The 26,062-nt window shown below is 31.9% G+C and overlaps 1 protein-coding gene across 3 annotated transcripts in view; it reads right to left on the reverse strand.

Moving 5' to 3' along the window:
- Positions 1-564: 564 nt before the first annotated feature.
- The window catches only part of LOC139512368 (serine/threonine-protein kinase TNNI3K-like), a 34,136-nt gene continuing 8,638 nt past the window's right edge, over positions 565-26,062 (reverse strand). For all 3 annotated transcript variants that reach the window (XM_071299951.1, XM_071299952.1, XM_071299953.1), the window contains exons 7-22: positions 25,145-25,243; positions 24,448-24,592; positions 23,735-23,873; positions 22,169-22,368; positions 20,993-21,148; positions 19,548-19,691; positions 18,754-18,904; positions 18,232-18,358; positions 17,216-17,283; positions 16,677-16,834; positions 15,503-15,552; positions 12,656-12,788; positions 12,052-12,161; positions 5,302-5,534; positions 3,790-3,848; positions 565-3,241 (exon numbers count right to left, since the gene is read on the reverse strand). In XM_071299951.1, coding sequence (XP_071156052.1) covers positions 3,135-3,241; positions 3,790-3,848; positions 5,302-5,534; positions 12,052-12,161; positions 12,656-12,788; positions 15,503-15,552; positions 16,677-16,834; positions 17,216-17,283; positions 18,232-18,358; positions 18,754-18,904; positions 19,548-19,691; positions 20,993-21,148; positions 22,169-22,368; positions 23,735-23,873; positions 24,448-24,592; positions 25,145-25,243 — 2,079 coding nt within the window. In that variant the 3' untranslated portion in view covers positions 565-3,134. The remainder of the gene's footprint in view (positions 3,242-3,789; positions 3,849-5,301; positions 5,535-12,051; positions 12,162-12,655; positions 12,789-15,502; positions 15,553-16,676; positions 16,835-17,215; positions 17,284-18,231; positions 18,359-18,753; positions 18,905-19,547; positions 19,692-20,992; positions 21,149-22,168; positions 22,369-23,734; positions 23,874-24,447; positions 24,593-25,144; positions 25,244-26,062) is intronic.

Here is a 26,062-nt window from a genome sequence, read left to right on the forward strand (position 1 = left end):
TACATTTAGGTCTACCTCATATTTTGACCTTCCTTTTCAATTTAGTGTATATCTCCGTGTTGACACGATATTCCAAAGTTGGTATTTCCTATAATGATTTCCCTGATACAGAGATGCTCTATACAAGAAAGATTTTAAACCAAGTGTTCCATGTGGCTAAGTCGAATCAGTTTACAGACTCCATTATGAGTTGGTTGATCGTATTGAATTATCTCTTTCAGATGTGGAAGGACATGCTTCAATCCCGTCCCTTGAATGTGACCTAGATTTATAAGACAATCATTTTGCTGGTTGAAGAACACCAATCCCTCTCAAAAATAATACCACAGCATGTCATATCAATGGCATATGTTTAGTTATGGAACTAGAAAGAAAATCCTGATGTTTAATGAAGATATCACTCATTTACATAGACTCAATATCCCTTTGCTTCTAACAGCAATACATGTCTCGCCCATCCAAGCTATACTGTTATCTCAAGTGGATGTAAAATTGCATTGTCTCATGGGCACTCATACCACATCTTCTCATTTCTATGACTATACACACAACAAGAAAAGACAATTATATTGCATAAATAAGCTTTATTCTTTCCATATTTTTTTCTTAAAAAATAACTTGGCACTTTGTCAATTGCTAACACTACTATATTGCTGATGATAACTTTTAAAGATATAGTATAACTTTCTTTGATTGATTTAATAATAAACTACAATATTTGTAAGATTTGATAATGAAAAGTAACACTAATAATATCATTCATAAGTATGAAAAGTAACAATTATAATATCATTCATAGGTAAAAGTACCATCATTCCCCCCCCCCCCCCCAAATTTCTACTAGTTATAGGGGAGGCACTTGGACAACTGTTTAATGTTTTTGTTACATAATTAATCTAAATAAGGCAGAAATAATTCATTGTAGTTATAAAGTAAGAAATTATATTCACTCAAAAGGAAGAGTTTGCTATTGCCATAGTTTGATGGAAAAAAAGTACTAACATGTGATTTTAGTATGCAAATAAATTATTTAGGTATGTGGGAGGTTAAAGTTTCAGGTCTTTAAAATAAAAGTTTAAAGGCTAAAAGATCAAAAGATCAAAAGACGTCAAATTTTAACTTTTCTTCTCCCAAAAAAAAGGAAAAACATTAGAAGCATAGTTTTGACATATGTTTGTGATTGAAAAATATCAAGTACATACATTAACCATGTAAATATGTTTATGAGATGTATTGTTAGTATAGAAAAGCATTACAGTAAATCAATGAGCAACTTCTACCATGCATGTTCCAAAATTCTTAAAAAAGAATGCATCACTTTGATTTATCATGGAGTCATAAAACATAACCTAATTGTTTTAGATATGTATAACTCAACAGAAAAGTGGACATAAATGGCAATCTTTAACCTTAGATCAAGAACTTTCATTTCTGCAAAAATTAGACAGAATAATGACCTTATCACATTGTCTTTTGGCATGTATTCTACTGCACTTTTTTAGTCAATAATATGCTTTTCAGTTATAAAAGTATCTCCCTTGTTTTATAAAATGTAAGCTTGTTGCCACTGTTTTGCATTTTAAAATGTTATCCCAGTATTCTGACAGTGAGGATGACTAAATGATCTCCCAGTTGGAAATGTTTGTCAGTTTTAGGACTGAATGTTTTTTTATGCATGTTGTCTATGAGTGTTTATTTGAATATTTGGTAACACATTCAAAAAATGCATCTGATAAAACCTACTTAAAATGAAACTTAAAAACTTGTCACTTAAAAAAGTAGTAAATACATCTATATACATAATTCTGTTGGTAAAGATTGTGTTGAGGACATTTTCAGATTCTGACACTGTTATGTAAACATATTAACTTTGTTTCACATTCAACAATTTTCATAAAACAAATATACGTATATGACAAATTAAAGGTAGGTAATGCAGAAAAACATGATTAATAGCATCTGGTAATGATTCAAAGCCAAACTAGTTTGGGCTCTTATTTATATTACATAAACAATGTTTATCAAATTGTCTGAAAATAAATTAACAAATCTGGATGTCTATACAGAAGTTACCTCAATAAAATTATTTAAAAAATATGTAAAATCTTAATAAGAAATTAATGTACCGGTATTTTGCATGTACTTATGACTAAACACAATACTATTAAATACATCTAATAATGCCCGTACACAATTCTAACGTGGGATTTCTTATATGACAAAAAAAGATTTTATCAACCTGAGGTATAATTTGAATAGTCTGATAATGCCCATACAATAATTTCACTGGAGATTCAATCAATACTTATAGACTTACTAATTGAAGAATTCAAATAGAGAAAAATATTCAATGAGTGACCGAACAACACATTAATTCACGAATGCTCGTAGCGCATGAGTTTGTTATCAGTGTTGTTCGGTCACGAGTTGAATATTTTTCGATATTTGAATTCTTTAATTAGTTATTCTTTTTATAAAATTGGCAAATGGCTTTTTATAAAGAAATTAATGTAAAACATGTAAGGAACTATATCTTTTTTCTACGCATTCACAATTTGTTTTGATCCGCCATTATCGAAGTCTTGCCAACGCCTATTGTTGTATGACGTCAGAGAGTGAAATAACCAAGTTTATTTCACATGCGAAATTATCAGTTTTTATTTAACTGGGAAATCAATGTAATTCATTGCAACCAATGTAATAAACTAATATAACATACTTTAGCCAAAAAATATATCATTGAAAAGTGGGATCAATACTCAACATGCAACAACCATTAAGGTGGTAGGCCTTGGTTCAGGGAGATAACTCTTTAAATCAGTAATGTGTTTGTTAAAGTCAAGTTTCATCAATGTTTTTTAAGCATTTACCTGAAACAGATTGGAAATAATCTATGTAACCTGGAAGCTTAGAATATATTTATGAAAATGGTTGACACAAACGTACTGATGATTTTAAGAATTATTTCCCTTAACCTAGGTCTACCTCCTTAAATAATCCTTGTAAATAACGTTGATGAATCTGAAGTCATTATTTCTGTACAAAAGACTTCATGCTTGATATTTTGTACTGAATCTTATTAACTATATGTAATAATCAGGCTGTACTCCATTTCTTAAATGCTTCGTGTGATGTTATGTTATACTGGATGTAGTAGAGGCACTACTTATATCACTGCAAGAGTCTGACATTGGTAAAGTTACTGGTAGTCGAAGAGTACTAAGTGGATCTGAAACATAACCTGGAAGTACAAAAAAAAAACCATAATACCTAATTTTAGTATTCAAATTATTCAATTGCATGAATAAAAGCGATGAAGTTATAAAAAAAGTAACTTAATCACTGTTAAGTATAGCAGTATTCAAAGTGTCCAAAAGTTGACTGAAGTTTTTTTAAAACTGATTTTAACACTTAAAACATTACACTGAAATGTTAAATCATGTTTGTAGACTTTCTTAAAAAGGAATTTGAACAGATTCCCCTAGATGCATCCAAATTCTAAGTTGAACAATTCAAATTCAATTGGTGTCTGAGAATGAAACTGCATACAAAATATAAGTGATAAAAGTCGATTAAACTAATGAAACAAGAAGGACTGTACGAACTTCTTTTGACTGATTTTATCTCACCCCTTTGAATTACTTAAAATGTACAACTAAATATTTGGGGTTTTTTTTTTGTTTTTTTTATTTGGGGGAGGGGGAAGGTTAAGTCTTAAATACTTGAATTATGTTCCATAAATATTTGTTTAATCATACAAGCCACATAAGTAGAGATGCTGACACTCACCATTTTTGTCTATCTGGGGAAACTGAAGCCTTCTTCTGATCTCTTCTAATGGTACAGTGCTACAAGTAAAGAGGTACATTATACTTATTTAATTCCTTATAAACCAGATAAAACATTTACCGGTACATTTGATTTGTCTTATACATGTACATGTTCATACTTTTAGTACCTTTACTAAGTCAATAGTGTTTTTAAACTTGTCAGCTAAATTAAAATTTTATCAACAGTTATTGTTACAACAAATCCATCGTAATAATCACTGTTAGAAAAGGCTGGTATACTGTGTGTCATTTGTTTTTCAGTTTACCATCACTACATATTCACAGTTTACTGTTTATTGTGCCAACAAAATTCAGGACATTAAAGATGCTTAAAATATACACTCTTTTGGTATACTGTAGATTCATTATTTTTTGTATGTTGCACCTTTTTGTGGATTTCACGGGTAAAGGGTTAAACCCAATCTTAAAATTCACTGATATGTCTATATTCTTGTAAAATCCAAACACACAGAGTGCATATGCTGAAATGTCTCGCCTCCTTTTATAATCATTGATATTATGTTGATAGTCTTCATATAAAGCTTTATTACAACTGTCACATAAACTTAACATTAACCAAGAAAATTAAACATTGACCAATGAATCATGAAAATTAGGTCAAGGTCAGATGAACCATGCCAGGCAGACATGTACAGCTAACAATTTTTCCATACAACAAATATAGTTGATCTATTGCTTATAGTTTAAGAAAACAGACCAAAACACAAAAACTTAACACTGAGCAATGAACCGTGAAAATCAGGTCAAGGTCAAATACAACCTATGCGACTGACATATGGATCATGAAATACTTCCATATACCAAATATAGTTGACTTATTGCATATAGTATTAGAAAAAGAGACCAAAACTCAAAAACTTAACTTTGACCACTGAACCATTAAATGAGGTCAAGGTCAGATGACACCTGCCAGCTAGACATGTACACCTTACAATCATTCCATAAACCAAATATAGTAGACCTATTGCATATTGTATCTGAGATATGGACTTGACCACCAAAACTTGACTTTGTTCACTTATCCATGAAATGATGTCAATGTCCAGTGAAAACTGTCTGACGGGCATGAGGACCTTGCAAGGTACGCACATACCAAATATAATTATCCTATTACTTATAATAAGAGAGAATTTAACACTTCAAAAAAATCTTAACTTTTTTTCAAGTAGTCACTGAACCATGAAAATGAGGTCAAGGACATTGGACATATGACTGACGGAAACTTCGTAACATGAGGCATCTATATACAAAGTATGAAGCATCCAGGTCTTCCACCTTCTAAAATATAAAGCTTTTAAGAAGTTAGAAAACGCCGTCCCTGGAAAAAAGGTACAAACAAAAACAATTAAGCCCCAGTATGTATTTTGCAATTTTCAACATGTAAGGGGATTTAATAATTCAGACAGTATTTCCTTCAATTCCAAACTGTCATTTAATTCACAGTAACTACCTGTTCCTATTAGCTTCCAGCTCCCATTTTGTTCTGAGTGCTGTCACTGTCCCAGAGGGAGGAGGTGTAGCTCGACCTTCCTCTTCAGAGTCGTCATCTTTAAGTTGAGGTAGTGCTGAAGTAAAATGTGCCACCAGACTGGCAGTAGAGGATGTATTATTGATAGTTCCAGCTGCTTGAGATTCTCGACATTCTTCAATAAATGGCAAAATTTCACGAAATTCTGGACGATCCTAAATAAAATTACAATTTTTTAATTCAAATCTATAAAACATACAAGTATAAATAACGATAATCATCTTAGGCCCTGTTCACATTGACCTAAATTTGGTGTTGTGTTAGTGTAACTTACAGGTAAACTAAACACAATTGTGTTCCCATTGATAAAACTCAATGTTTACATGCAGTTTAAATCATGTTTTGTCTACACACAGTCGATAGTCAATGAAGGCCTTGTGTAGGTTAAGTGTCACAAAACTAGGCATTTAGGAAATTAGTTTTACTGTGTATAAATTTAAGGAGGAAACTATTTTTGAATAAAATTGATATTTTTAACAATTATAAATAAAGTTCTTTACAGAAATTGTTGTCTAAAATTTATATGTTTATTTGTTTAAAAAAAGTTTTAACGTACTTTATTAACCCCTGATCAAGACTAAAAGCAGCATCATTGCCGAACCCATAAGGCAACAACCATTTGATTTTTGGGGAGGGGGGGTGGTTATGGATTTTTTTCCCCCCAGTTCTTGGAGGAGAAAAAACATTTTTTAACCCTTAAAAAAAATATCTTTGTTTTACCCTCAGCTGCCACTGTATGTACTCCTTAAATTTAAAGAAAAAAATTGTTTTCGACTTGTCACCAAAATTTGTCCTGAAAAATTCCATAGCCCCCCAAAATAGTTGTTGCCTAATTCATTCAAAAAGGTCTTCCCAAATCGACTTGATGTACACAGAAATATTCCCCACTGGTCTTTACTCAAACAACGATTCACTAATAAATGCATTACTAGTGTGCGGTAAATGATATGTTTGTCTAGTATCTCAAATTCGTTAAACTACACTTAAAATCAAAAACATTACTCTCTCCCTTTGCCAATTACTCCTTGGAGAAGAAATTCTATTTGAAACAAACAGAAAAGATAATAAATGTAGTGATTCCTAATATCTCAATCCTTTTTTTTTCGCCTGTAAGCACCCTGCTGCAGCCTACGTTTTCTAATGCGTAATCGAGACATCTTTAAACTACTGCAAATCTTCAAATTGGCTTTCCTGAAGGAGCAACCACTTAACTTCAAAAAGGGGGAGGGTATTTTTTTTTATCTATGTCAGATTTTTTTTCGCGCGAACGTAATCTGTTTTTTTTTCCGATGCTGGTGATCAAATATTTTTTTTTCAATATTTAACACTATAATGTATGGGGCAACTCTTGATTCGGAATATTTTTTTTATCATCTGTATGACCAGATTTTTTTATTTATCCAATTGGGGATCGGAATATTTCCATCCCCCCTTTTAGAAGTCAAATGGTCGTTCCCTTACTGCTAGAAAAATTGTACGAAAACTTTGCATTCGGTTCTACGTAATGAACATTTAAATGACATATAGTTTACAAGTGTGAACAAATCTTAAACCTTGGTCACACCTTACCGGATAGTTCGAACAGACGCCTAACGGATAACCTTTTTTCAATCCGTTCATGTCCGTTAGACCTCCGTTCTTATCCGTTAGATGTCCGTCCATGTCCGTTAAGCGTATGTTTTATCTGTCGACCTCCGTTCTGTCCGGTGGAAATTTTTTAGCATGATAAAATGTCAGTTGAACGTCCGTTAGGCGTCCGTTTTGTACAGTACTTGTCCGTTTCGTTTCCGTTTTGTATCCATTACGTATCCGTTATACATCCGTTGGAAGTCTGGAAGATAAATTCACCAACGGACTTCTACCGGACGTTTAACGGATAAAACGGATGTTGAACGGATGAGAAATGGACTTCTACCGGACGTATAATGGATAAAACAGATGATGAACGGATCTGAAACGGATAATGCCAATTGAAAATTTAGAAATGCCAATTATTGGTATGTCAGATTTCTTAAGGTTCGTGAATTCTTATTATTATTAATCGATCTTAGAGTATAGGCACGCCTTCACAATCAAGCAGTTCTTATTCAGGCCAGACACTGCCCTTTGGCGGAATTTTTGAAGAACAAACCAAAACCAGTTACACAGAAAGATTTTGAATATTTATTCGATTTACATGTATTATTATTGTTGCCTTTGATTTTTCCGTATATCTTGTTCATCCGGTACGCTTCCATTAGGTGTCTGTTTTATGCAGTACTCGTCCGTTCGGTGTACTTTTAACATCCGTTCTGTCCGGTACGTGTCCGTTTCTCGTATGTTGCATATCAGGTGTATGTCCGTTATGCATCCGTTAAACGTCCGTTTTATTCGGTCAGTACATCAACGGACTCCCAACGGATAACAATTTTGTCAACGGACACCTTTTATTTTCATCCGTTAGGCCTCCGTTTGTGCTATCCGGTAAGGTGTGACCATTTAAATGACACATAGTTTATAAGTGTGAACAAATCTTATGCACAGGTAATTAAACAAGGTGTATAGATGTGAACAAATTTAATGTGAAACCAGTGTACATTACATTAAACTAATTGAAAACATGTTTACTGTTCACAGCATTTGTTGTGAACACGGCCTTACACAATGAGATCAAATTATGAGAAAATAACAAATTAGAGACAAATATATCCGTTTCATAGAGCAAATTATGAGAAATAATAATTAGTTAGGCCAACATTAAAAATATCTTTGTTTCCCCTCACCCGACTGAGGTTTTTAGGGTATGGGTAGGTAGGTAGGCAAATTATTTTATTTTATTCCTTGATATGGTTTTCTATATTGAATTTGTATAAAATTCAACAGCTAAGGCTCAAGTCAAGAAAAGTGGGGTATTCCTTGTATTCTAATTCAGTGTACACCCCAGTTTTCTTGTGTTAAAACAAAACAGTATACAGGGACCTCCCTTTTTCCTATTCATTTAATGTAATGAAATCTACAAAAGCGCATATTCTACTTTTGATAACAATGCTTAATGATAGCAAGTGTTTTTTAGTTAAAAAATCAAGTTTATTTCAAGTCAAATTTGATGCATAACTCACAACAAAACAATTCCTTTGTTCACCAATTCATACCTTGATCATCAATTATGAGATGACAAAAAGATACATGTATGTTAATCACTGGGAAATTAAAATTCAATGAATAAAAATTTTCAATAGAAGTGAACATATTAATTTAGTTATGTTCAGTTACACCTGGATCATGCAGCTTGGTCAATTGATTCCTAAACAAAGATTTGTATGTATTTTCGAGTTCTAGAAAAAACACGGCTTCACTTTATATTCATGTTTTGTATTTCCTAAAATACTTTTAATAAGTATTTACGAATTCTACGGATGCAGGTATAACGTTAAAACGTGCCCTTTTGTAATGTTCATGCCATAAATTGAACAAGAGGCTCTCAAGAGCCTGAATCGCTCACCTTAATTTTTTTGGTTAAATCTCTCATCAATGATTATTTCGGCTTTTCAATTTATTTAAATGTTCTTTGAATCGTCCTATTTTCTTCAAAAGCAAAAAAAAAATCATTTTCTCCTATGTTCTATTTTAGCCATAGGAGCTATGTTTCTGACATACAAGGAAATGAAATATAAAATTTATACTAGATATTTTGAAACTCATTTAGCCTAAGTTTGGCTGAAATTGATACAGCAGTTTCAAAGGAGAAGATTTTTTAAAGTAAGTCAACATGATGAACAAATTGTGAAAAAAGTCTTTAAAGGGCAATAACTCCTTAAGGGGTCAATTGACAATTTTGGTCAAATTGACTTATTTGTAGATCTTACTTCGCTTAACATTTTTGCTATTAACAGTTCATCTGTATCTATAATAATATTCAAGATAATAACCAAAAACTGCAAAATTTCTTAAAAATCATCAATTCAGGGGCATTATACCTGAAAAACCAGTTACCCAATTCGGCTGAAAATTTCAGGACAGGTAGACCTTGACCTAATAAATACTTTAACTTCGTCTTATTTGCTCTAAATGCTGGAGTTTTTGAGATATAAGCCAAAAACTGCATTTTACCCTGTGTTCTATTTTTTGCTATGACGGCCATGTTTTTTGACGAAATAAAAAATAAAGCACAAACTTTATTTTATACACCCTACTGATCATTCAGTTGAAGTTTGGTTGAATTTGGTAAAGTAGTTTTAGAGCAGAAGATTTTTTAAAGTTAGCAAATGTGATGAACAAATTGTGAAAAATTGTCATTAAAGGACAATAACCCCTTAAGGGGTCAATTGACAATTTTGGTCATATTAACTTATTTGTAGATCTTACTTTGCTGATCATTTTTGCTGTTTACAGTTTATCTTTATCTATAATAATATTCAAGATAATGACCAAAAACTGCAAAATTTCCTTAAAATTACCAATTAAGTGGCAGCAACCCAACAATGGTTTGTTTGATTCATCTGAAAATTTCAGGGCTGATAGATCTTGACCTAATGAACATTTTTACCCCATGTCAGATTTGCTCTAAATGCTTTCGTTTTTGAGATATAAACCAAAAACTGCATTTGACCCCTATGTCCTATTTTAAGTAACAGCGGCCATGTTTTTTGACGGATCAAAAATCGAAGCACACACTTTGTGCAGGATAATCTAAGAAACAATCATGCTAAGTTTCATCCAAATCCATTCAGTAGTTTCAGAGGAGAAGATTTTTTAAAGTTAGCAAATGTGATGAACAAATTGTGAAAAATTGTCATTAAAGGACAATAACCCCTTAAGGGGTCAATTGACAATTTTGGTCATCTTAACTTATTTGTAGATCTTACTTTGCTGATCATTTTTGCTGTTTACAGTTTATCTTTATCTATAATAATATTCAAGATAATGACCAAAAACTGCAAAATTTCCTTAAAATTACCAATTAAGTGGCAGCAACCCAACAATGGTTTGTTTGATTCATCTGAAAATTTCAGGGCTGATAGATTTTGACCTAATGATCATTTTTACCCCATGTCAGATTTGCTCTAAATGCTTTCGTTTTTGAGATATAAGCCAAAAACTGCATTTGACCCCTATGTCCTATTTTAAGTAACAGCGGCCATGTTTTTTGACGGATCAAAAATCGAAGCACACACTTTGTGCAGGATAATCTAAGAAACAATCATGCTAAGTTTCATCCAAATCCATTCAGTAGTTTCAGAGGAGAAGATTTTTTAAAGTTAGCAAATGTGATGAACAAATTGTGAAAAATTGTCATTAAAGGACAATAACCCCTTAAGGGGTCAATTGACAATTTTGGTCATATTAACTTATTTGTAGATCTTACTTTGCTGATCATTTTTGCTGTTTACAGTTTATCTTTATCTATAATAATATTCAAGATAATGACCAAAAACTGCAAAATTTCCTTAAAATTACCAATTAAGTGGCAGCAACCCAACAATGGTTTGTTTGATTCATCTGAAAATTTCAGGGCTGATAGATTTTGACCTAATGAACATTTTTACCCCATGTCAGATTTGCTCTAAATGCTTTTGTTTTTGAGATATAAGCCAAAAACTGCATTTGACCCCTATGTTCTATTTTAAGTAACGGCGGCCATGTTTTTTGACGGATCAAAAATCGAAGCACACACTTTGTGCAGGATAATCTAAGGAACAATCATGCTAAGTTTCATTCAAATCCATTCAGTAGTTTCAGAGGAGAAGATGTTTGAAAAATTGTTAACGACGACGACGACGACGGACGCCAAGTGATGAGAAAAGCTCACATGGCCTTTTAGGCCAGGTGAGCTAAAAAGGAAATCCCATTTAAACTGGGTTTTTTTTAAACCAGAAAACAGGGACGTTCCCTGAAAGCAGGGAATACATGTATCCCACATTTCCTGACTTGTGCCCAACTTGTTCAAAGACAAAGTAAGTAGATAGATTTTAAAGCACGATTCAGGAACAAAGGTTAGATACAAAACAAATTAAGATGCAATCAGCGGGTTGAAAGATGCTTCAGATTTTTTTTATTTTCAAAAAAGATCACCCTTGCACAAAAATCGTGTGGCTTTGTTTCCTTGATTCCGAATCATGTAGACGCTTCTTTGCAAAAATGCCTTGATTTGAAACGCTCCTTGACTACAGCATCATAAAGGTATCACCAAAAACCAACGCTCGTTGACTACAGCATCGGAAAGATAATACCAATAACCAACATAACAAAAAAAAATAGTGGACAAGAATGGCCAATAAAATTTTTCGGGTCGCGGTGATTTTACCGGGTCGGTCGTGTGAGGGGAAACAAACAATATTTTATTTTTGGCCTTATAAGGATATATATCTGCTTTTCAGAGTAATTGTTAAAGAAATATTTATTGAAGTTTGTATTTGGTAGTAAATGATTGTCATTTCTAGTGTATTCTGTAAATTAGAAATTATTGCAACTTTATTTATTATTGCAAAAAAATGTTACACTGTTATAATCGCAATAATTTAAACTTGCATTTTGAAATTTTGTACATGTATATTTTTAAACAAGAATTTTCTCAATATCGCAAGACTTTAAATAGAATCACAATAATAAATGCATGTAATAATTTCTGAATTTACAGTAAATAAAAAACTTCATGATATTATTTCCATATTTTCCTTTTTTTAAAGTTTTTACCTCTGGATTTGCATGCCATCCTCTCTGTAGAAAAGCTACAATAGGTTTAGGAAATGTAACTGCTATTGGTGGTCGAGTATTGTGGTAAGCCATTTCTGCAGCTGCTGCAGCTAAAACAAAAACAGAATTCACAGTAAGACAATAAGTTTTAAGGCATTTTAATGAGGTAAAGGAGAACATTTAGTTTTATAAAAAGATCTCAATAACTGGAAGTACAATATTTTCCATAAAACACCTATGTATTTTGGTTAAAATTGATAAAAATGACAGATTTACAGTGGTTTTTCATTAGAATCTATTAATTTTCAATCAATAAATCTTCTGAAAATCAAATTTAAATAAAACAATTTGTTAAATGCAAACATTAAGATCCAAAGTATACACATAATCCAAATTAATCACTAGTATGACTTTGTGTGTGAAATCCTATGTTGTCAACATCCCAACCTCTTTCAGTGATAATGATTATAATGATAATTCTTTATTTAAAGAGTGTTGTTACACAGTAAATGTCATAGGTCACTTCTTCCTTAAACTTTAACATTTTTCTGTTCATTTTACTCACAAGTGCTTATTTTATTTATATTAGTTTTGCAATACTTACCTGGCTTGAGATGAGAAAACGGGAGTTCTCCAGATAGAAGTTCCCAAAGACATAGTGAGTAACTGAATATATCAGCTTTAATACTGTATTTATTGCACTGAGTAAAGATTTCTGGAGCCATCCATCTTAAATTCTGGAAAAAATAATAAAAAATTTTACTTCTAGATTTGGTTAGAAGGGACACATGATTTTTGGCCAATCAAAGTGTATATCCATTATTTTTGAGACATATTCATAATTCTCCACATCTGGTAGAAAGCAAACAACAAAAGCAAAATCAACCAGGTGCTCTGCAGGGTGCAGTTTCATACGACTGCAGAATTCATATCCTGAATAGTTGGGGCAAGTATGTACACAACATTCAAGCTTGATACAGCTCTGAATTTGGATTGCGATAAAATATTTGACATAATATGAGATTCTGACACAAAACAAAAGTCAAGATCTTACAAATCTATTGTGCAATATTGTGCAATTAAAGATTTGGAATTTGAAAATTTTGAAAGAAAAAAAATGAAAACAACTACTTCCCCTGCCCCCTTTTTTTTGCAATATGTCAAAAACCTGATATTTCTTTATACATAATATACAAGTAGTGAAAGGGAGGTAAATCCGAACATACCCAACATTGTATGTTAAATTTTTAGAATTACCTCCCTTACACTGCTTTTAAATTGTCATAATTGTCTAATCACCAGAAATACCTAGTTTTTTCCCGTTTTTTGCCCCTAATTACAAAGCATTTTAAGCCAAAACCTCCTCAAAGTCAATACTAACCATCCCTTCATGGCATGGAAACTTGTGGTTTAATTTCAGAGAGATTCATACATTTAAACATGTTATTGTTTGAAAACTACAAAAATGATTACTTTGGGCCCCCTTTTTGGCCCCTAATTCCTAAACTATTGGGACCATAACCCTCAAAATCAATCCCAACCTTCCTTAAGTGGTATTGAACCTTCTTGTAAAAAATTATAAAGATCCATACACTTAAACACAAGTTATTGTCTGTAAACTAGAAGAATGCTTCTTTTCAGCCCTTTTTTGGACCCTTATTCCTTCATATTTGGGAAAATTAACCCCAAACTGAATCCCAGCCTTCCCTGTGTTATATAGAAACTTGTGGTACAATGTCAGAGAGATCCATACAGTTACACCCAAGTCATTGTCTTAAAACTAGAAAAATGCATGTTTTTTGCCCCTTTTTGGCCCTTAATTCCTAGACTGTTTTCCCAATAACCCCTTTAAATAAATCCCAACCTTCTACTAATGGTATAAAACATTGTGGTACAATTTCAGAACAATTGAAATACTACATTTTTTAATACACAATTTTTTGTCCTGAAACTAGATAAATGCTGTTTTTGGCCCCTTTGGGCTCCTAATTCCTAAACCTTTGAGACCATAATCCCCAAATCAATCCCAAGCTTCCTTTTGTGGTTATAAACATTGTGTTTAAATTTTATTGATTTCTTTTTACTTATTCAAAAGTTATTATCTGGAAACAATCAGTCTTCGGACGACGCTGACGACGACGCATCAACGACGTGATACCAATATATACAACCAATTTTTTTTGTATTTTAGAGGTCATATAAAAACTGACCTTCAACCATCTACATGAATGCTAGATGTGTCACTTTGTCACAACCAGCAACACATCATAAAAACAGAACATTCATCAAATTGGTTCAAGTAAATGGTTTTTCAATATTTAGATGAAGTTTAAGGAGTTTTAAATGCATACAAAATATAAAATCAAGTCTGAAATACCAATTCATTATATATAAATCATCTAAACGTATCTCTTTAATCGGATATTTATATGACCTTTGATAACTGAAAACAAGACAAAATATTACCACTGTTATTTAAAAACAGAAAGAATATTTAAGAAATAATTGATGCAAGCTATACTTTATTGTACATGTAGTTTTAACATGGGTAGGCATTATATTCGTGATTATTTTTGCCTGAGCGATAGTAAGGTCTAAAATAACACAAATATAATGCCTACCCATGTTAAAACTACAATAAAGTATAGATTGCATCAATTATTTCGATTCTGATTAATTAGGACAATTAAGGTAGTTTCTATGTCTGATGTGTATTAAGTGTAGAGCGTTTGTGTAGGCTCTTCCATGAACCTCCCTTGTTTGTTTGTAAACAAGCAAACGACTGGCAATGTGATTTTTCAGAGGGAGGAGTTTTGAACAGCCACCATGAACAGTTGTCGTATCTAGGTGAAATATGCCAATTTCAAACTGCAACGCACTACAGTCATAATAAATGAATTCGTAACAACATGTGCATTTAAGAGTTTGGAAGTGTTTTAAGTTAATGAAATATATTAAATGCATGCTAATTTGATAAAATTTATTATTCTGCAGTAGTCAGTATACGCATGTGCAAACAAATTTTAATGGATTTAGAGCATGGGTTTATTCACAAAGCGAAAGAAGGACGTCATATTAGAATAATTAGTAATCTGTCCTAATACCCCATTTAGGAATTCATTTGTGTATTCTAATCATTGTTCATTTTCATTTCAGCATCAAAGTCCATTTTTTGATAAAAAAAAAAATTCATAACTATAAAAAAAGGCAGTCATATGCAAATATTTTTTTATAATAAGCCGTTTCAGAATCTAAAGAATCATGGGTCGTACCCCAAAATGAAAATAACGCCACGTCATTGGTTAAATTTCCATTGTTTATGACATTTTTAACCAATCAGTACGTTGTGGTGTACCCTTTTGAAAATATTACCCAGGATGCATTAGATTCTGAAACGGCGAATTCCAGTTATGCAGTTTAGAATAAATGTATAAGATAATCCATCTCTTACCCCTGGCTGTTTTGTCATATTATCTTCAGTTGACCGTAGAAATCTGGATTCTGAAAATACATAACACCAAAAAACAAGTCATTTAATACATGTAAAAGATATTACAATCTATGTCATTATACAAAATGCGAACAGATGGAATATTTGATAAGCAATGACAATAATTTAAATATCTATCACTAACAGGCATATACATAACAATTAATAAGAACAATGGTGAATCAAAATTTTTCTAAAAACAAAAAATTCAAATCAAATTACAAAATGGTAAAGGCAGTACATTCTTCTTTCCACATTCTGTTATTTGACTGATAAAGATAACTAGAGGCTTTTTGATGACTGAAACAATTATCAAGAAATGTTACCCCCTGCTAAACTCCTAAAGACAAGATAACTTTAGACAAATTAAGTTTTCGATGAAGTTGTTTCCGCCAATCCCCTAAAGTACCAGTCTTAAGTCTTAAACCTTTTCAGTTGTGGTCTTTGATCATATCTAAGAGTTTATATATTTAGAATATTGAATGTTTGTAGATAACAGATCTAAAAGTCTATCTTTCTTTTAGTATTTAGTTGCCATCTACTTTTGTTTGCAGACGATAGATCTCAAAGTCTAACTTTCTTTTAGTATTTAGTTGCCATCTACTTTTGTTTGCAGACGACAAATCTCAAAGTCTAACTTTCTTTTAGTATTTAGTTGCCATCTACTTTTGTTTGCAGACGATAGATCTCAAAGTCTAACTTTCTTTTAGTATTTAGTTGCCATCTACTTTTGTTTGCAGACGACAAATCTCAAAGTCTAACTTTCTTTTAGTATTTAGTTGCCATCTACTTTTGTTTGCAGACGACAGATCTCAAAGTCTAACTTTCTTTTAGTATTTAGTTGAAATCTACTTTTGACATACTGAGGATTCACTATTATTTGTTGGATACCAATTTTCATGAATTTCTTGGGTACAGGTAAATTGTGAAATTAAAAGCTCACTTAAGGACAAATTTTCTATTGGCTGGTATGCAGACCTCAGCATGACCACAAATCAAACATCCTTGAACATGCAAGCTTTTTTTTATTCACAAAAAAATTGGTACCTACAATATTTCATGAATCCACGGTATATCCGAAATCCTCCTTTTATTCATTGAAACAGATTGTCATCTTTATGTTAAAAATACTGACCTCCAAAATCAGCCACCAAGGCATGACCATCCTCGTCCAGTAGTATATTATGACTGTTGAGATCTCGGTGGATAATTGGTTGTGGTAGATTATGTAAGTACATCATACCCTTGGCAACATCACTTGCAATTGTCAATTTGGACTGTACATCAATCAACCTGGAATGTGAAAATATTTGCTGCAAAGTTATTGAAAATATCCTGGATACAAAAATAGTGCGTCATCATAAATGCTGAATTGAGTATTAAATATACATTGGATTTACTATCACTGAAACCTACAGAAAGCAGGTTATAAAAGTATATTTCCGCAAATATTTAAAAAAATTTTTTTTTTATAAAGATTGATAAGTTTAACTTTTGCAATCGTCAAATCCTCAAATGACAGTGCCAACTCATTAAATACAGTATATTTACTGTCATTCCTTAATTTGACTGTAAACAAATAACAGTAAATTAATCTGGATGGTATTGGCATCACTTGTTGCAAACATTTTTTAATCAGATGTATTAGAATTTGTCTAATACTGTTATACTTACCTTTTATGTTCATGAATAATACTAAATATTGATCCACCACTGACATACTGGGTGACAATGGCAAATTGCTGAAAACATAAACATGCATTTAATTAATATATCAAGCTATTGTTATAAATCAGATTTTCAGGAACAATTCTCATAGGTTAAATCATAGAAAACAGTACAAAAGCCATTCTATACTAGAAATATTTTTTTAACAATGTATCTATTCTTTTCTAAATGAAAACAGGTGTTGTTTTGCAAAATGATATCCAATATACTATCTGACATGACAAAACCTTATATCAGGAAATTTTTTGGTCTTGGCTAATGCTTTATTCATGAAAGCATAAAATTTACTCGTAGCAAACTTTTTCTATAAATGCTGTGCACAAAGCCATTAAGTATGAAAAATGAGCACAGTGATTACACTGTCTAATTTAAAGCCCAAACTGTGATGATCGAACAAAAAAATAATCCTATAATTGTTAAATAATGCCAGTGTTTCCGCTGGCGGTCAGCATTTATCACATTTTTTGTGGTAATAAACATTCTGGATAAGCTTCATATTATTTGGTTGATGCAAACTAAAGTAAGAGAATGAAAACAAATAATTCAGCATTTTTTTCAATTTATAAAGGGCATAACTCTTGAACTGTAAAAGTGACGCCACCAAAATTCAACTTCATCAGTGTTTCTTGGTAATTAACATTCTGGATAAGTTTCATACCATTTGACTGAGGCAAAGTAAAGTTAGAGAATGAAAATGAATAATTCAGCAATTTTTCCATTTGTAAAGGGGCATAACTCTAGAACGGTACAAGTGATGCCACAAAAATTCAAAAGTTGATCTGTGTTTTGGGGGAATAAATATAATGGACAAGTTTCTTACTATTTGGTTGAGGCAAAATAAATTTAGAGAACGGAAACAAATTTTAGGGAGGATGTATGGACATACATACAAACAGACAAGGGTAAAACTTTAAAAAAATGTAATCTGATTTTTAAAATGGATGTTTTTATTTTGTACTTACACTTGGGTCATCTAAGGTAGCACCTACAAAATTAATAACATAAGGACTATTGAGCTTGGACAGAATGGCTACTTCTCTACAAAACATATCTACATCAGATTTGGCACCAAAGGAATTACCCCTGTATCTGAAAATAGATAACAAACACAATGATCCTAACTGCTTGAATTTCATATATAAAACAAGTTGCCAATCTAAATGGTTCTAGCCTAAGATTTGTTCGATTTCTAATATTTAGTGACACTTTTTTACAAAAATAGACTAATGTTTGAAATTTAAGAATGACATTTAAATTTAAAAAATCTTTTCATAAGAACTTAAAACAGCCTACACAACTTTTAACAGAAGAATTGCTTTCAGTTGCATTTTGTACTAAAGGACTTGTATGTCAATATGGTTTAAATTTTTCTTTAACTGAACTTTTGTTGTATTAATTATAGAATCAGACCACTACCTCATTAAAAGTAAGCATATACATACATCTTCTTGTTGTAAATGATTTTACAAACTCATTAATAATACCTTTTAATTGCACAAATTTTTCCATCATAAAACCCTTTGTAAACTTTGCCAAATGACCCACTTCCAATTGGTTCCTGAAAAGTCAGATCTGTCAACTGTAATTGGAAATGTCTTGGCAATTCGGCTCGTAACTGAAGTACATCAATTTTCTCTAGAACAAAAGAGAAGATATAGAATATACGAAAATTACTTGAATTACATACAAAAAACAACTGTCTATAGCTAGTATTAGCTACCACAGGAGTTTTGGACTTTCAAACATTATGTCATCAAGCATCACTAAAGAGACCTTTGACCTTTTGTCCCGAGGATATAACCAGCCCAGTACACAGCACTTAACATGTTGACATGATTATCAATTATATGGTCATTTTTTTTTTAATAAACTGTTTGCAAAAGTATGAATTATTCCAAATATTTAGAATTTTCTTATCCCAGGCATAGAAAACCTTAGCCGTATTTGGCATTTAATTTGGAATTTTGGGTCATCAATGCTCTTTAACTTTGTACTTGTTTGGCTTTTTAACTATTTTGATCAGAGCTTCACTGATGAGTCTTTATGTGGATGAAGCGCGCATCTGGCGTATTGACTTCTAAAACTGGTACCTTTGATAACTATATATGATTCTCAAAATGGGCATCTGGTTCCAAAAAATATCATGGTATTATTAATGTTACTCCAGATAAAATTCACAATGAAATGACAAATTGCAAGAAAACTGGTTAATTTCGTACATTTACTGTTCCGTGTGAGAGAAATATCTATCAAGTCTCACAAAATCAGCAGAACTTACCTCTGGTCATGCTCTTCAGTTTCCCTAGTGGTGATGGGACAGATACATATGACCCTTCACCCCCAGGCTGGGAATAGTCTCCACATGCAGACTCTTCTTGTGGTAGTTTGTGATGTTTAAGTAGTGTAACAATGGAATCATGACCTGAAATATTCAAAACAATTGAATCAAGTCATGTGCATATTTTTTTTAAATATGTCTTTTAAAAAAAGAAGCTTAAATATGTAATATGTCATAATTGAGTGTCAGCAAGCAATTCCGGAAACGGTCATATTTGCTAGACTTGTCCTAAACTGAAAGTCTTTGTCCTAAACGAGTAATTGGGATTTATGACAAATTTTATTTTTGAACAGAAATAATTTCGGTCATTTCCTTGAGATCGAGTTTGTAAATCGCCATTTTGAACTTGCTTTCCTGTAATAAAACTGCCACTCCAGTATACAGTGTTATAATCCTGAGGGCCCTCCTAATAACTTTATTAATGCCTCGGGGAGCCATTGGCTAATGATCTCTAATCTCTTTACCTGTGTTTTTAATTCACACCTGTCTATTGATCACAAGCTCAGAACTAATATTATAAAGGAATTAAAAGTCAGTAATAACTGTCTGCATTATTTAATTACTTTTCAGCTTAGACAATTGTCAATTCTGATTTAAAATTAAATTAAAATTTGATTTAATTTAAGTAGAAAAAAAAAATAATTTCACTACAAACACATGCTTGAAATTCTCTTCCGCAGATTGGACACTAAATCGTAAATTCAAAATTATTTCATGCTAAATTAAACAAGTCCAACTATTATAATTAATATGCAAACAATATTAAAGGTAAAAAATTAAAAGGCCTACAATTTCCTGTGAATTTGATAAACAAAACTAATCCCAGAAATGTGTCCGGAATTGTTCGTTTTACTATTGTCGCAAAACATCCGATTATAATTTTGTCTTCAAAATCGAAAGAAGCGTAAGCAAAGTTTGAGAAAATTATCATTTTGAATCATTAAAATCATTTCATTTTTAAACTGTTGCCTTCCTTTAATTGCTCAAGATCGATTTTTAGGAAAATGGTAGGGAAATTCATGAAGTAAATGCGATGCAACAGTTAAACACGTTTGTTCATGCTATGAGCATGACTGTATGTCAGTATGAGCATATACACAGTAATGTGATTTCAACAATCCTTGTTTGAAAAAGGGCACCCACTTTTCAGTTATCTCAAAATGACCGAAATCAGGTGAAAAAATAATTTCCGGATCCTTGAGTGTAAGACATGTATTTGTAGGATCTGATGTTATAAATTAATACATCACATTCTTTCTTTTCCTGTTAAATGTACACATAATGATTTCTTTTATATTTTAGAGTAATATCAAAAGCTTTGAAGTTGACAAAAGTTATGTTGTTAAAGTCTATATCTGTAGATCTTTACAAGTTAAAGTCCATACCTTGTTCGTACGCCCACATCAAAGCAGTTTGTTCTTCGATCTTTTCATTTCCATCTTTCTGATCAACAATTTGAGCCACCAAGTTCATGTCTGCTCTCCATTCTAGTAAGAATTGTACTACTCTAATATGACCATGATAGCATGCACTATGTAATGCTGGAAATGGAAAAATAATTTTCTTCAGTGAGAGATGATGATGTCTAGTGGCAAATGGATATGCATATTAAGGGTGAGAACATTTTAATGTAATATGAATATAAACCCTGCTCTGTACTAGACCAAAAAGTCAAGTGGGTCAAGAAGCGTATAAGTTTCTCCATAGGCCGTTATGGTAACGTTTTCTTCTGTTGCTCAGTCCATATGTTAACTTGGATATGTATGATGGCTCGTTTCGAAGCTGAGACATTTTCACATATGTGGTTAAATTTTCAGGGTAACAAGTGGGATTACTTTTTCCGTAAATTAGCAAACCACGAGTATCCTTTTGTTATGCGGCTCCTCGTGGTAAAAAAAACCATTTTTAACACAATAAAATTTTTAAAATATTTAATACTTTGAACACATTTAATAGCTCCATAGTTTTTACACATTTATTCTGTGTTCCCCAACTTTCTCAATTAACACAAATGGTTCAGCTCAGTCATTTGTTTATCATAGAAATGTGTCAAATATCACTACACAGAGACTTTTTGTTTACACATGACTTTTGAGTTCCTCATTTCAAGGCGCATTAGGGATACTGTCCCAAGTGCTAGTTTACAAGGTAACAGTCCTCATGAAGAAACCTTTCATTGACACATTATTCTGATTATGAGCCGACTAGTCTTTGCTCTAACTCCTTAATGTGTTTTTTTGTTTGACCAAGTGGGGTTGGAAAACACGACCTACCACACTTGAGGTGAATACGCTACTAAGAGACCACTAAAGAGGTATTTCACTGATAGAAAAACTCTCTGTTCTTTAAAGTCAATAAAGGGAGAAACAAATCTAAAAAATAAAAAACGGTGCATAAAATTATAATAATTGTCAACTTGTTAGTTAACCTTCTACATTGCAGCAGTGCTTTTGTTTTTATCATATATACTTATTTACAACAAATACTGGTTTCTAATACTATTATCTTGTTAATTAGTAATAACTAAAACTTTTTATATAATTAGTGAAACAATGAGTTACCTGTGTGACCATCTTTACCCTGACAGTTTATATTGACCACTGGTTGTTCTAACAGGAATTTGATTAATTCCAGACTTCTGCCATTGGTACATGCACTATGCAGAGGTGTTTCACCAAACAAGTTCTCCTTTACCAGACTATCAGGACCAGTGAGAGATACAAGCTGTTTTACAACTTCTACTTTGGCATTGTAGCAGGCTCTGAAAAATACAATGCAGGAATAAGTGTGAAAATATTCAGAATATAGAACTATACTATATCATTAGTTATCTTTATTTACCGCCATCTGTACAAATATGAATTGAAAGAGATGTGGGGTATAAGTAATTGAGATTTGAGACAGTAACCTAACCACCCAAAAAACAAAAATGCATTAAGAGGTTTGCAAAAGCAATACCAAATGTCAAGGTCCAAATCATTTTCATTGAACTAAAATTGAGAATGAAAATAGGGAATATGTCAAAGAGACAACAACCTGAGCAAAGAGCAGATAAAAGCCTAAAGCCAGCAATTGGTCTTCAACGCAGCAAGAAAATCCCATACAGATTTTTGTTAAGGGGCCAGCTGAAGCAGCATCAGGTCAGGATTTTTTCGCTGTGTTGAAGACCAATTGTTAGCCTTTAACTGTTTTCTGCTCTTTGGTAAGGTTGTCTCTTGACAAATTCCTCATTTGCATTCGTAATCTTATAATCCAGAAAAGTGTGAATAAATTTAACAGAGATTTTCAATATATGACAGATTTTAAATACATGTTTCAACGTTGTTTTCAGTCAGTTTCATTAGAATGGAGATAACAATACTGTATTTCAAACTCTGACGACATCAATTAGTGATTTTTTAATGGTTACAAATATATGTTTACTGGCACTGCTAACGCTTTGCCAGTAAACTTAATTTGCTACCATTTAACCCCCAATTGATGCTGTTGGAGCTTAAAATACAATACAGTTTTCTCATAAATAAAGCTGTGTATCAAAGGAGTAGGTTCAGTAAGACCCCTTTTTGACCCCAAAATAAAGCAGTTTTGCAAAATTGTGAAAATGTAATCTTTTAGCTATTTTTTGGAAAGTAGAATGCTTCTGCTACATAAATATGTGCTGTTTTTGACAATACAATGCACATATATCGTGTACTAGCATCATAAAGTCATGCTAAATTACTGAAATCTTCACAATTATAGCATTTTAGTTAAATTTTAGACAGTTTCCGTCTTAAATTAAAGAGGCCGCATTCGTGTTCATTCATAATATTGGAATGTAAGTTGTATTTGATGATAATACATAACATATATAAAGGTTGATGATGAACACGGATGCGGCCACTTTCATTTTTGACGAAAACCATCTAAAAAGTGACGTTTTTTGGCATATTTGATAGATTTTTCATATTTAAGCTTCAATCCGAGCGTTTTTAATGACTGAATCAGTTAAAATCTTTTACATTAACTAATTGAATCAATTGAAATAGACACTTAAGTGTTTAGAAAGTGCATAAAATCTTTTGTTAGATGAACTTGAAAATTGAGGCCAAAATCGGCCCTTAACGGGCCTACTCCTTTAGACTTACAAATGAAGTGGAGTATCACCATAGATATTTTCACCATGTGCTTCAGCTTGGTGTTCTAGAAGATAATGAAGCACCATCAGATGTCCTGATTTACAACAGAAATGTATGGGTCTATGCTCCTCATCATCTGTCACATTCACTACAGAAAAAGTAAAGGGATAAGAATATTTTATTTCATTTTATTTTAATCCATCATGTTGGTGTTGGTTTTTTCAAATATCTAGTCTTTGATAATATAAAAATATCACAATAAGTTGTTTTCCATACAACCAAATCTTCAAATCTTATATATAGGAAGATGTGGTATGAAGTATGAAGGCCCAATGAGACAACTCTCCATCCATGTCACAATTCATTAAAGTAAACCATTATAGGTCAAGGTACGGTTTTCAACACGGAGCCTTAGCTCACACCAAACAGCAAGCTGTAAAGGAGCCCAAAATATTACAAGTGTAAAACCATTCAAATGGGAAAACCAACAGTCTAATTTATATAATGTTTTATTTTCAAAATTGGTTCTTTTTCTATTTTTATTTATTGGTTAATCAACAAAGTATGCTAATAATTTTTTGTACTTAAGAATTTCACTGTCATTCATGACAATAATGTGCATCATTATCAACTTACTGGATACAATTCATATGAAAGCCTACCATCAAACTTTACATTCTAAGTACATAAAGTTTATATAACAAAATAAAAAAAAGACCTACCATCTGCTATTTGCTTAGAGGTACCATTGATTAACAGCTTGGTAATATTCAAATGCCCTTTGGAACATGCTAAATGTAGAGGTCTGTCCCCAACCCCACCAGATATGTTGATATCAGCACCACAAGAAATCAGGAGTTCTACAACCTTCAAAAGAAAATATATTTACATTAGTTATATTGGAAGATAAAAGATGATAATGATGAATTGGTGTTTTATATAAAGTGGCAAATACTACATGCAAAGCAGGATGAGAGCAAGTTAATGTGAATTGAATATTAAACGCTTTGTACCAGACTGATACACTGTAATGGAAGCATAATATGTTAAAGTCCATAGGAAAAATGTTATTCATTCTACCAAAACCTATTATTCTCTCTCTAAGCTGATTATTTTTTGCTTTTATTTTTAAATGCAGTATGCTTCAAGAAAAAGCAGCTAATAACAATTTTCTGATCTTTAGTTTGTCCTTGCTGAGAATCAAACCTATGATGTGAGATAAGAACTGCAAATGATATCTAAAATGGCTTCAGTGCAACCTGACACTACATAACTAATAAATATACTGAACAACAATTTATATAAGTTAATCAAAAAGTTCATACTGCAAAGAAATAATCTCAGATGCTACTCAAAATTATTGTATTATATTAATTTGATTTGCTTATTACTGTTTTTTTGTCATACGCATATAAATACCTTGTCCTGACCAAAATTACTAGCCAGGTGAAGCGGTGAAAACTTCACAGCATCTCCTTTGTTTATCAAACCACCATTTTCCAGCAAAAGACTGGTGATCTGAAATAGTTATGAACATCTGTATCTCAGTAACATTCAATAATTCTAATAAGACATTTAGAAAACATTATAAGACTAGCAGATGGCACAGAGGTGTCAAAGGTTCAACTTCAACATAACACCTTCAAACCAAATATGTTATTTTCACTCTAGGTTCAAACAAAATCAATTTAAAAACACACAAAAACAGTTAAGAATTGTATACAGTATATTATAAAGTACTAAATTTTTTACTTTTTTCCCAAAGAAAGCATGTTTGTATTTTTTGGGGGTACCCAACCAATTCTTATTTTTCATTCGTGTTTTTAGGGAATTACAATGAAATTTTCAATGATTGCAGTTAAATTCAAATTGCTTACAGTTTGTTTCCTGCATATAATCTACATAAATATTTTTTGAAAGTAGTCATAATATTTATATCTATTATGTTTGAAAAACTTATCTTTACACTTTAAAAAAGCAGACATATTTTCATGGCGCAGTTTTCAAATACTAGTTTTATTACAAAAACAGTCAGCACATTTAAGGAATGACTGTAATATTTTTTCTGTCTATGAAGAAATAACATAAAAAATTTGGTGCACACTGAATAACGCGCGTAGACAGAAAAAATATTACAGTCATTTCTGATAATTTAATTCTAAATTCCATTTTAAACCGTAGAAAACCATGAAAAAACGTTGATGACGTCACGGTCACATGACTAAATTATGTCTATGGGCTCATAACAAAATAACGTCAGCCAATCAGAAGACGCGTTACATCCAAAATTAAATTATTACTTAAATATCAACAACAACAAAATGGTATATATATATA

Source organism: Mytilus edulis, chromosome 2 (assembly GCF_963676685.1).
Source record: "Mytilus edulis chromosome 2, xbMytEdul2.2, whole genome shotgun sequence".
NCBI classification, from domain to species: Eukaryota; Metazoa; Mollusca; class Bivalvia; order Mytilida; family Mytilidae; genus Mytilus; species Mytilus edulis.